This window comes from Cygnus olor, chromosome 2 (assembly GCF_009769625.2).
Source record: "Cygnus olor isolate bCygOlo1 chromosome 2, bCygOlo1.pri.v2, whole genome shotgun sequence".
NCBI lineage: Eukaryota > Metazoa > Chordata > Aves > Anseriformes > Anatidae > Cygnus > Cygnus olor.
The window spans coordinates 37621100-37634347 of NC_049170.1; the positions used below are offsets into that span (position 1 = coordinate 37621100).

The 13248-nt window shown below is 44.4% G+C and overlaps 1 protein-coding gene across 8 annotated transcripts in view; it reads left to right on the forward strand.

Annotated features, from left to right (window-relative positions):
* The first annotated feature begins 4540 nt into the window (after positions 1-4540).
* GALNT15 (polypeptide N-acetylgalactosaminyltransferase 15) overlaps positions 4541-13248 on the forward strand; it is a 28141-nt gene continuing 19433 nt past the window's right edge. For 2 of the 8 annotated variants that reach the window (XR_005817673.1, XM_040549757.1), the window contains exons 1-4: positions 4592-4735; positions 5676-6218; positions 11540-11706; positions 12423-12627. Coding sequence is in view for 6 of the 8 variants with exons in the window: in XM_040549757.1 (XP_040405691.1) it covers positions 4710-4735; positions 5676-6218; positions 11540-11706; positions 12423-12627 (941 nt within the window). In the remaining 2 variants the exon portion in view is untranslated. Of the gene's footprint in view, positions 4736-4900; positions 6219-11539; positions 11707-12422; positions 12628-13248 lie in introns of those variants that run through there. The other 6 variants (XM_040549755.1, XM_040549756.1, XR_005817674.1 and 3 more) reach the window with 6 other exon arrangements.

Here is a 13248-nt window from a genome sequence, read left to right on the forward strand (position 1 = left end):
ATCAAACTCCAAATATTCAGTAGGTAGCTGAAAAACAGCTATTTACTCTATCAAATACACACAAATGTGTAACAATTTATTTAATTAAAAAAAAAAGATATTTTCCAGCTTAGGTGATGTGGGTGACAATTGCACTAAAACAGGTGCAATCAGTTGCGTAACTGCAAATCATTTGATACTTCAGTGTGTCAGAAGGAGGTGAAAGGACTATTTAAAGCTTTTTCTTTTTCACATAGCCTGAACACCATTTTAACTAAAAATACCTGTTATGGGGACAGCCTCTCCATATGAATATCGTGACTTTTAAATTCTGTCTGCGTTTAAAGCTTGTGCAAAGCATACGCTGTTTATGATCTTCCATATATACAGAAAAAAATAGAGTAGGTCTGAAGTTAGGGCTGCACACCAGGAAAAGAGCATGTAGTGAGGAAAAAGGCTTTTCTCTCTATTCCTGTAGTATCTCCCAGATCTCTAGAGATGTTCCGCTCACGAGTGGCTTCGTGGCCTGTTCTGTAGAAACAAAGTGCATTTCCAACCACAGATGAGATGCTTGAGTTTCCCAGGGGGGAGCTCATGGTGGAGATTGCCTTCCCGTGACCCTGCACCTTTAGGGCTGAAGTTATCCCTGATGTAACTTGACTGACATTGCTAATGTTATGTGAGCGATCCAATTCCCTTACCTCATTTGTTTTACTTTTAAAACCAAGGATGCAGGGCCACCCACTCCAAAAGAGTAAACCACCATATTTCCATTTATAACTGTACAGATACAACAATTTAGAGCCAGCTAAAAACCTGCCCCATAGCCACTAACGTTGGGTAAGATTTCATGGTCAACATGGGATGATTTTCAAGTGAAGGAATGTTAACACTAACATAGTCCCAACCAGTTTAGAGCTGGACTCAGGTTATCTTGGGTTGGTTTACTGGGGGTTGAAGGTGTACAGAACCCTCTCCAGCTTAAGGGTATATATAAACAGCAGTTGAGTACAACAGGCAGGAGGTTGTGATGGCATCGCCCACAGTGCTTGGGATGTATCATTTCTAGGTGGGCTAATGATGATCAGAAGTCTCAACCCTCCAGTGATCACCCCTCGCAGATAGCTGGTAACTCTCTGAGGTTGTGTTAGAGGTGAGCTTTCACTCAGAGAGTACCTACTATTGATCCATAAAGTCCTGTAAGCTATTCTTTCTGATTTAACCAGTGGCTGTGGTGCAGTAAATCCAGAAGCTGTCATTCCCGTGATAGGTTCCCTTAACTTTCCATCAAGGGCTGCTGACCTTCATGTCCACACAACTGCTTTTACAAGGTAGTGCAGAGGTCAACGGCTTCCATGCTCTGTTTTGCATTGGTCACGTGATTTATGAGCAGAAATCCTGTAAAAATGAAATTTCAGCTGCATTTCCTTCACTGACAGGTTAGCAAACATCTTATAAATCACATTGCTAGTGCCAAAATCCCTGCCAGTGATCAAACAGATTCTATCAAGCTTTGATAGCCTCTAAAACCAAGTTCCATAATATCCTGTTCAAATTCATTATTAACTTGCTATTGGAAAATGTCATTGAACTAACAATATTCATTACAATGCCAAATACTCAAAGTACCTGAAATACCTGCAAATAAGATAATCTAAAAATATGGATTTATTATTGTATCCTGGAAAGAACAGGGAAAGTAATTTGATTATAAAACCCCCACAAATCCTGCGCACCAAGTAATCAGTCACATTTTATACACTGACTTTCTTCACATCTGTGCAAATAAAGCTATTGTTAAAATGCATGAAGCACTGTGGCACATAATACATGCAGCCATGAAACCATGAGTGCTGTTACTTGTTGAGTCTTTAAATGGAAGGTGGCACATCTGCTTTTGGCATAGAAGCGTAAATCAATCCAAGATGTTTATTAAAGAGTAAATAACAACCTGTCCACGTGCTCTTTCTTCCATCCAGCCTTGGTTTTGTTCTTTGTTATTTTCCTGGCAGTTAAACACAGGCTCTGCACATTGAAAGTATGCTTTGTTTCTTCACGTACGGATAACATAACATGTCCTGTAACATTTAACAAGTATGCGATGGGGAAGAGTTTGGACAAAATTGCAAGACAAAAATGAGGTGGGGAGGAAAGGGCAAGTACAAACAGATACACCACAGTGACTGAAAGGTTTATTACTCTGGATACTCCTAATATGTTTGAAAGGAATACCAAGACCTAGATTTGATTTCGTGTCCTAGCTCTCATCAATTAGTGAGCAAAATTTGCAACAGTGAAGGATGGTGAATGTTTTCTTCCTTACCAGTCAGAGACACAAGCAAGCATTAGAGAATGGAGGAGTCAATATGACTTGACCTAGTATTTAAGGTTTCTTTACCTTCTACAACAGGGTCTGCCTGAGCAGGACTGGTTAGAAGCCTGTCTTTCACCATTTGCATGGGTTGCCCAGCAGGACAAACAACATGATATTGGCACTGGTCGATATTGGCACTGGTCAATACTGGCGCTGGAGGCTGGCCCTTTCAGGAGCAGCTGCTGATCTATTTGGCACAGCCTGTAACGTGTTTCTCTCCGGCTGCCCCTAGGTCTACTGTACGAACAGCAGTCCGAGGACAGCAACATCTTTTGTGGACAGTCTGTTTTGTGGGCTACCTGTGTGAAGCAGCTCTTAGAGAGCGGAAGTGGAGAAGACAGCTCTACCCAGGCTTAGACACACTGTCTTCTTGACATGGCCTTCATTACTGCTGGGCGGGGAGCTGATAAGCAAGCAATGCTGTTCTTCAAGTGCAATTCAGAAAAAGACATACCCTCCCAAACACTAAAAAGCTCACACATTGGAAAGTCAATCTCTCTTCTGTATGCTGGCAGTGGGAAACCACAGGACTCTCCTGGCTCGTTTTTAAGAGGTGAGACATACTGCTTGACAGATGATGGTTTAGGAAGGCTCGTCTTGCAGCATTAGGGCTGGCTGAGGGAAAGCTTCAAAGGAGAAGTCCATGCTGGACAGGGAGTAAGGTCTGCTGGAACAGTGCCATGTGGTATTTTATACTTTTATACATATAATTTACTAGACTAATCTCCAAACATCTTATTTCTGCAATTGTTTGCAGTTGTTCATTTCTTCTTCATTAAAATTGTAAGGATGTATTCAAAGGTAAGATTCCATATGGATATATTTCAGTGATAACATTACTGATCAGCTCTGTCCCAAAAGTAGCAAATATTTCTGTAAATTTGTTAATTGGATTTCATCTATAGCTGAAACCTAGTTGCATGAGAGATCCAGGTGGATTTGTTCAGCAACACAGAACACGCAAGGACAGAATTTATACAGCAGTTACCACTGCAGACTAGAATTATCTTGATCAGAGTTGTTAAAGCATTCCGTTTTAATACTTTAGTCAGGGAAAAAAAATATATTAATTAAATCAAAATACTTGGGTAGATCAGAAAAGAAGAAGGAAAAAACAAAACACAATACTACTTTCTCCTATTTAGTCCACACAAAATCTTCCTTAATTTCTCCTTTTCTTCCATATGCCTGGTATTAGGACTCCATGTAACCAAACATTTTGCAAGTCACTGGTGCCAGATTTTGCAGAATATCTAGGACAGGTCTCTTCATTTCCATTTCATTTTGTCTTTCTATGTCTGACACGTATTGTTATTTAAATGAATGCTTTTGAACTCAGATTTTTTTAATGCAAATGTGTACTGCTTCCCTATTGAATAGAAAACATCAACACTTTTTTTTTCCCTATGAAAAGAAGGATAAAGAGCAATATTCTCAAGACAGAAGGTGGGTTGGAATGTTACTTTTCTGTGAATTTAAGCTAAAAAGGGAAGGCATGCACAATGGTGAAGTATCAAAATATTGGCTAAATCTTCCTTCTACCCAGGATATAGCAGTATTATATCATTTTAACAACAGCTGAGGTAGGGAAGGTGCCAAGGCACGGCAGACTGGTCTCTCTTGTTCAAGGCATTCTGTATAAGACAGGGGAGTACACACAAGTGCCAGATGCTACGTGCCTCCAGCAACTGTAAGGTGCTCTCTCCAGTCCCTCCTTTTGAAACCAATTTAGTTGAAAAGTTGGTGTCCCGTCCCTTTTAGCTTTAAGCAAAGAGGCTATAGGGAGGTAATGGGCAAGAAGGAAAGAAAGAATGAATGCCTGGCTCCCTTTAGAGTGTACTGCATTTATGTCTTCAGGTTTTTCTTTTACCTATAATGTCTAGAAATTTACTTTTTAACAAAAGGTGAATGTGGAAGTTCTCCAGTAGTCACATGCCTCCTAGAATTGGAGTCTGGAGCTTTTTGATCATCAAATGCTACAGAATATGGGGGGAAAAAAAAAAAACACATAGCCCATGTCCCCAGCATCAAAAAGGTTGGTAACACCTGAGTGTCTTCTGTACTTGATCTCTGCCAGACCAAAAGGCATGTGATGCTGAAGCATGTGGACTGTCTCACCCTTTTCCCATTGGACAATCATCCATCTTGCAGCAAAAAAATGCCACAGTCAGTGCCCACTAGCACCCTTGCCAGCAGCGTTAGCAAACAGACCTCAGAGACTGAGCTCCCCTTTTGCTCACAAAAGTTGTTCTCTTTCAGTGTCAGTAGTCGTTGTTCCAGCCCAGGCTTTCTACATGTTATTCCTGGACTATTGAAAACTTGAAGTGCTGCTCCCCATGCAACACCAAATTTATGGATGAGGAGACAACTTCAGTCTGCCAGGTGATAATTTGGCATCCTTATGTCAGTGTTAAAATCCCTACAGCTGTAAATATTTATTGCAGATGAAATATACTCATATACTCCAGCTAGCACATTATGATATGAATAAATCTAACACTAAATAAATCATGCGCACTCCATCTTTTATTCAGTTTATGAAATTCTTGCTTCTCACTCTGAGCATTCTTAGCTTAATAAGGCTACTCAGAAGTCGGGTGATTCGTGGTATGCCTTGACTTGTTTTATAACACAGCATTTTGCTTCTTATATTTCTCCTCTGACATCTTTTGCAAAGTTTTGATTTGATAGGACAAGAACAGTGAGGGCATTAGGACCAAGAGAAAGACGCACACATTGCTCTGTATTATGTCTGGCAAAGTGCTTCCTGACTGAGTGCTGTAGTTATGTGTGAAACAAAGTCAGGGACTGACTAGTTCTCTCATCTGTTGATCACAGTGAACTTGAAGCCTCAGAACAGGGGAAAGCTGTCAGATCTGCTTTCAGAGATAAGGCACATCAGACCAGGCAGCAACGGGAAACTTTGAAGAAGCAGGAAATACTCTGCAAGGGAGCTATAAGAAATGGATTTTCTTTTTACTTAGAATTTAGAAGGGAAAAAATCAAAACTTTAGCTACTTTTTTCATCAGCTAAACATGCTCTTTCCTAACTAAGCTGGGACTGTATAATAACGGATCTACTTCATCTCGCTGGATCCATGCTGCCTTTTACTACAGTAAGTGCAATATTAATAGGCATTTTTCTATTTTGCCTGTAAATAGAGAGGAGAGCATGAAACGGCATCAGTGAAATGTGAGGGGAACAGAAAATCCTCTTGGCAGATAGTGAAAACCAGTGCTTTGCTGCAACCCGAGGACTGGAATCTGAGCGATATCCAAGTGGTATTTAACATGACCATCTGTATCATTTTGTCACCAACAGTATGTTCTTGAGGAAGAAATGCAGATATGGATCACGTAAGCTGCAGTTTCTCTTGTTGCTGCTGATGCTGGGCTTTTTGCTACTGATGGTTACAACGCTGAATCCACCACCCAGCAACCAGAGCAAGGACGGGACTTTCCAGCCCGTGGAGTTCAACCCCCGGGAAGGGTATCAGATGGACTTTGCGGAGCCCCAGGAGATGCTGGACACGCAGGAGGAGAGCCAGCAGTACTACCCCTTGGACGGGCTGTCGCCTTTCATCTCCCTGCGGGAGGACGAGTTGATCGCGGCCGTCGTGTCGCCCGCCGGGCGAAGGAACCACAGCAAGGCCAGGAAGGGCTATCGCGTGGTGAAGCAGCAGAGCAGGCGGCCGGAGGCGAAGGAGGGGGACCCGGAGTCCCAGCTCGTACCCCTTCCTCTGCAGGATGGGCAGGGGGCTGCTGTGGGGCAGCGGCCGCTCGGCCTGGAAACCCACGGCTTTAATGAAGCGCTCAGCGAGCGGCTGTCTCTGCGCAGGGAGCTGCCTGAGGTACGACACCCGTTGTAAGTAAAACAGCCTATTTGATCTCGGGGAGAAAACCCGCACCTTCCCCTGATGCTGTCCCAAACCCCCGTGAACCTCTCCTCCTGTGTCTCCCTAACCAAACTGTCCCTTTTGGGACAACGCTTCAGGTGCCGCGGGAGCCGGGAGAGGCGCCCCGCGGGCTGACGGGGGGGCAAAAATGGGGGGCGCCGGGGGCAGGGTGTGTGTGTGGGGGGGGTTGCGGCTTTCTGGGGGCGCCAGGTCAGAAGGGGGAGGACGGGCTCCGGGCGATGTTTGCCGTTATAGGGCCCCGTTATCGGGTGCCCGTTATCGGGTCCCGTCACTCGGTCCCCGTCCCCTCACGGCGCCGCGGGCGGGCGGGCGGGAGGCAGCGCCGCCTGCTGGTGGCCTCGGGGGCTCCGGCCGCGGCAGGTGCCGGGAGGTCCTGAGGGGAGGGCGGGGGGCACGGCGCAGCCCCGCTGAGGAGAGGGGAAGGGCAGCGCCGTGAGGGAGGGCTGGGAGCAGAGGGGAGCGAGTGGCCACCCCGCCGCCTCCTCCCCGCTTGGGTTTGTGCCCCCGCTGCTGAAGGGTGGTGGTGTTTGTGCTTGCTGCGCTAGGCAGCGCGTTGTCAGCAGGTCAAGGGAGGTGATCCTGCCCCCCCCCCAGCAGTGCTGGAGCCCTGTGTCCAGTTCTGCCCCCCAGGACATAGACATACCCAACAAAGAGCCACCAAGGTGATGAAGGGGCTGGAGCTCCTCTCCCATGAGGAAAGGCTGAGAGAGCTGGGACTGCTCAGCCAGGGGAAGAGGAGGTCCGGGGGGGACCTTATCAATGTCTAAAAAGTGCAAAGAAGAGCCAGGTTCTTTTTGGTGGTGCCCAGTGCTGGGACAATCAGAAATGGGAGCAAACTTGAATACAGGAGGTTCTGCCTGAACATAGGGAATGCTTCTTTGCAGTGCAGGTGGCAGAGCACTGGCACAGGTTTGTGGGGTTCCCCCCTTGGAGATCTTCAGAAGCCACCTGGACATGGTCCTGGGCAAGCTGCTGTAGGTGTCCCTGCTTGAGTAGGGGTTTGGGCCAGCCGAGCTCCAACCTCAACCACTCTGTCATTCTGTGAAAGGAAACTCCCGGGAGGGAGGCAGGGAGGTGCAGATCAGGGTGTCTGACCGGGCTTGCCAAACAGCACCATAACTAGCAGCAGCCATGCTGCAAGGCCACATCAAAGAAGCTTTGCATCTGAAGTCCTACATGTTGCATTTGAAATGCTGTGTGTTGTGTTTGAAGCTACACATACTGCATTTGAAGCTCCATGTGTTGCATTTGAAGCCTTATGCATTGCATTTGAAGCCCCACGTGTTGTGTTTGAAGCCCCACATACTGTGTTTAGAGCCTGGAGACTTGTGAACCAGTTATTCCTGCAGCCCAGGAGGAGCAGTTCACCCTATTTTAAAAGGGGCTGAAGAGTATCTATGCTCCCCTGCCCACTGGAGAAGGAATAAGACGCAGGTGGCTATCTTTCTTTCTTGCCTTCTGTAACAAAAGCTATTGCAGCTTTCCCCTAGGACACAATGGAAAGATGTGCCAGAAAACATTTTAAGACACAGAATTTATATAATCATTTCTCTAGCGGTCATTTTCCCATGTCTAAAACCAGATGGTGGTGCTAAATTAAGAGCACAATCTTAAGGAAAGAGAAATGAAAGACAGGGACTGTTTTCTACATTCACTGACTAGATTCAGTGTTAATTTGGATAATTCTATTGAATAATGATATGCTAATATTATTTCGGTTATTTTTCACCATGCTTCACTGGCAGCTCTTTGAACTATGTAATGTTCAAAGGAGGAATGATGACCCTGTTTTACTGCCTGTGATGTAAGCCAAAAAACAGTTTTACTTTGGCAGCTGAAGGGCCATCCAACAAGAGGCGGTTTTAGCTAATATTAATCTCAACTCAGATTTAAGCCATGCTCTCAGAGCTCTTGGATGAGTTTTCCTGTCTGACTAGTGACAGCCTAAGGACCTATCAACACCACAGCTTATAGAAGCCCAGATTGAAACCACAGATCTGAACATCTGAGGCTTTGCAGTTGTTCAGATCTAAATCCAGATCATAAACCTGCAGCAGAGGTCTACCTCTAAGCCAGTCCTGTCCTTCATGGCACAGCACGCAAACCACAATGATATTTGTTGGACATAATTTACTCTGGGGGCCTGGCTCACAGCTGTGTCAGTCCTGTTTCATACTGATGTAAAAGGAGAGTGAAACAGTAATGAATCAGAATGGCTATTACCCTATTCTGCTTGAATCGTGTTGCTTGTAATAATGTCTATTATTATTTATCAGAGAGAAACTAACCAGTTGGAGAAATTTCAGCAAGTTAGCTCCACAGACTCAGTTTCTCTCATTTCACTTAAAATGGCAAACCCTTCAGACCAGACGCTGTGCCTACCAATTGCGAAGCACTTCTGGATACTGTAAAATAAGGCTGGCCAGGCTTCACACTTACATACTGCCTTTTTACTTTTAAACCAGAGTGCAAGATGTAACGTAAATGCCATAAGATATACTTAGCCGCTGTTCCTTAGAAATTCACATAAAAAGGTCTGTTGTGCTTTGCATTGGAGCACTGAGCAGCGTAACTACAGTTTCTTTTTATATGAAGAGTACAGAGCTCTGATGGAAGTAAACCAGAGCCTGCTGGCTGTGCTTTGCCTTGACAGCCCTGGATCCAACCTCCCCAGCTGGAAAGCGATACCTCAGACCTCTCTCACCAGACCGCAGCTTCTAACGTAGCCCACACCTCTTTGCATGCCTTTCCAGGTGAATGTTTTATGCTACCTTTCAGAAAGTAGATGCATAAAACTGCATCTCTTCCAGCATTCTTACTGATCCTGCAGTAAAACATACCTCGGTGGATAAATCAGGTGCCTGGTTTAGTCCCATTCCTTCGAGTAACTGTTCTGACACAGCCAGGGTCTCCTGGTGAACAAGCCTCATAACTTGTCTTGTGCTACAGAGTTTTTCTCCCACACCAAAATTCATCCTGTAAGGTACTTTCATCCCTCACGGTGCTATCAGTTTGTCCAGCTGCCATTGACACCCTTCTGGGACTGTGGACCTGAAGTAAGCCTGTCAATGTATCTTCTTTGAATTCTGCCTGAAAAAAAAAAAAAAAAAGGTCCATTTTCCTCTCTTGGCCTTGAGCGTCAAACCATACGTATGCAGGCAAATGCAAACACACAAGTATCTAAAAAGATTTTAAGTTTTGTTACAAAAGCGCAGCTTCCACTTGAGTGCAGTTGGGAGCTGAATCTCAATGAGATATTTTCCTGCAGGTGAGTGGGAGTCCTCACTGGCAGAGCCTGTGCCCTGTCAGAATTGCTCTCCCGTTCCTTGCTGCATGTGACAATTCCTTATTTTTCACAAATTGGATTCAATCACTACGTCTTATATCAGTCACAGCCCTGACTTTCTGAAATGTCAATTTATGACAGACAGCCTGTGGACCTGCTCCAAATTACAGGGAAGGCATTGCTGTACACCAGTACCCTTTCTCGTTTTTCCGAAGATTAGATACCCACATCGCAAGCCTTTGCCAATCTCCATGGCAACTAGATACTCGCCACCTAGGCTACATATTCAAGTACAGTTATTTTCAATTATTTTCCAATTAAGATTCCACAACAGCCTTATTTTCTTGCTATAACCACAATACTAGCAACACAGCGTTGCAGTATGATGGTGGAAAGCACAGGTGGTTATAGCTGTATTGTGTATTCCTGTTTGGAAGCTGCCTGTTAGTGAAAGGACAGCATCAGACCTTCGCTTTTCTTAATTATGTCCAGATTATTCTGCCTGAAAAGACAAATACTGCCAAGTCATGAGAGCATCCTTTTCTCCATCCTGCTGAAAAATAGACAAAGTCTCCCATGTGCAATAATGAAACAACAGCATTGTTGATTATAGAAGATTAGTAACACAAGAACAAAATACATTAGTTACAATGTAAAAATCATCAGGAAAAACGTTTCTCTCCATAAAGAAGATATTAGTGTAAAATATTATAAGTATTATGGCTGTTTAAAATCTATATTCCCAGAAGTGTATCTGTAGTATTCATTTATTTGTATTTGTTATTAAATCATTCAGCCTGTGGATTCTATTAAATGATAAGCAGCTTTGTGTCTGGGTGGCGTCTAGCATGATAGGGCCTCAGCCCATGAACTAAAGCGCTAAGTAAAATGGCAATAAACATAGCAATTATTAAAATGATATCCCTTACATGAGCTTCTGCTGCAGCTGAGCTAGCTGAGCAGCTAATTGTTTAATAAGCACTGTAAATCTATATGATGATTTGCTTGGCAATACGAGAACGCTGAAATAACAATGGGCCAGATTCGTGCGAGGGGTTTTCATGAACTGACACCAGGGACAAAGTTGGATCAGCAAACAACCTTGGAACCAAAATCACGTGCCACCATCTCGTTCACTTTTTGTCATGTTGGCGTTTGATGTTTTGATGTGATGGGTGCAATCCTGGCACCAGGGAAGGCTGGGGAGCCGTGGGCCCCAGCTGGCACTCTGCAGACTCCCCAGAAATGCCACACCGTGCCCCTCGCAGCCAGGTTTCTTGCAGTAGACTGTAACAGTACCTGGACTTGTAAAGGAAATAGCAGAAAAAGGCGTAGGGATAATCCCCCCATCTGGGAGCCTCTTTCATCAGCGACCCATTTTTGTCAGAAAGAGCAAGGTGTACAGGCTCTATAGTCTGTATATAGGATTTACTTTCTGAAGTGTATCTGTATTTGTTTTCATTGCCTATGTAGGGGTCCATTTCTTTCGTGTACCGGGATGAGATGTTGGCTTCATTCACTATGCTCCTGGTCAGGCAGGCCACAGACACACTTATCTGTTGTGCAGATGAGTTTTTTTACTTGATAGCCTCCAAGGTACTGCATTTCAACTTGCTCTTTTCTCTGTTATAGGAGAAATATGGAAGGGTTGTGGGGGGAGGCTGACTGATCTGCTTTATCTCCCTCTTTGCTTTGCTGTAGTTGTCTTCAGTTTCTCTTTCTTTGCCTCAGCCAGAACACAAGAACCCCAGAATACAACAAAATATTCCTATATTTGTATTTCAATTATTGTAATGTCATTCTCATATTTTTACTTTGTGTTCCAGTCTTGGGACACTTTAGTACTTCCTTTTCTTCGTGAGCTGAGATCTTAAATTTCTTTCCATCCCTGAAGATCAAGGTATAGCCTGTAACTCTGGTCTGAGATACAAGTAGCCAGTTGTACCTGTGTTACTAGTGTCTCCCTCATTTGATCCCATGCAGGTGCCTGCAGCAAGAATATGACTCCAGCCTGCCTACTGCTAGTGTCATCATCTGTTTCCATGATGAAGCCTGGTCGACTCTGCTGAGAACGGTGCACAGCATTATGGACACAGCCCCGAAGGCCTCCCTCAAGGATATCATCCTAGTAGACGACCTGAGCCAGCAAGGTAGCCCACACTTCTTTGTATGAGAGCTCTGCTTTCCAAAGCTGCAGGGAGGAAACTGTCCTCCTCCAAGACCTGCATGAAGAGAGGAGAAGGCAAATGGGACCTGCAGGAAGAGAGCTAAGCAAAGCCATGAGTTGACTGCCAGGTTTCGCTCTCCCATCCCCAGAATTCAGCTTAGCCTTTCAACTTTGAAATGTTTCTTTTTTTTTTTTTTTCTTTTTTTTTTTTCCTATCACTTCCAATCACTCTGAGCTTTCTTACTTTAAAATAAGTTCACAGTATGCAAATCTTCCCACTGGACCAGATCTGCTGTAATAATTTCCAGACGTGGACTTTGGCTGAAGCATGGAGTGGAAAACTCCACATTGCTAAAGTAATCCCAAGTGCTTTGGGAAGCCAAACACCTGTAGTATCTCACTCTGATCTGTGCCTTTTATGAGATGATGAGAGTATCCACCTTTTGGTGAAAACAGGATAGAAGGATATTAAGTTTCCCAGAGGAATAGCTTCACACCTAGTGAATCTCAATTTCCATTAGTCTCTACTTCTCTTTGACATTACGCTGCTGTGGGAGTGTTTGGAACACGGCCTGCTTGGCCATATAAAAAAAATGCCCCCAAAACATTTTACCAGCAAACACTTGACATCTCCTACGATCTGTTGCTTCCCTGTAAGAGCTTGAATCAAAGCTAAAATAACCTTTCTGTTTATGACAGGGCCCCTGAAGTCAGCCCTGAGCGAATACATCTCAAAGCTGGACGGTGTGAAACTGATCCGGAGCAACAAGAGGCTTGGAGTCATCCGAGGTCGGATGCTGGGAGCTGCACGAGCAACTGGGGACGTGCTCGTCTTCATGGATTCACACTGCGAGTGTCAGAAGGGCTGGCTGGAACCCCTCCTCGCCCGGCTGTCCAGCAACCGGTAAATACAGAACCACAGGATCCATAAGATCACGGAATGGTCTGGGTTGGAGGGGACCCTTAAAAATTGTCTTGTCCAACACCATTGTCCTCATTACTTCTCAGCTCTCTGCATTTTCTAATTCCTGTTGAAAAAGATGTACTTGGAAAGATTTGGATTATTTTTTCCGTCCTTGCTTGGTTACCTTCTTCCTGCTGGTCACATTGCTTTTATTTTCTACTTTAACACCACATACATCACCATGATATGTGGGAAGCAGGGTAGGTCACACAGCTGATGACCCTCATTTTACACCCAGAGTCACTAAATTGTCAGTTTGCATCTAGCCATTGTTAGAGCTATGACAAGGCTTCCTGGTGGTCTGAATTAAAAAGGCTACAGTCTCAAGCCGTTTGCAAATTGAGAAATGTCCACCAGAGAAACTACTGCAACACTCCATTATTATTTTTGCTTTTTAGTTCTCTCAGTCATGAAGCCAAGGATAAAATGGGAGTGTTTCCTTAAAGTACTTTGTCCTCCTGAGCCTGCTTGGTTACATACCAATCTCACCTGCACCATTTCTGTTCCACAGAAAAATAAGACTTTACAGGCAGCCTCAACAGCTCTAGCTGATCTCTTATA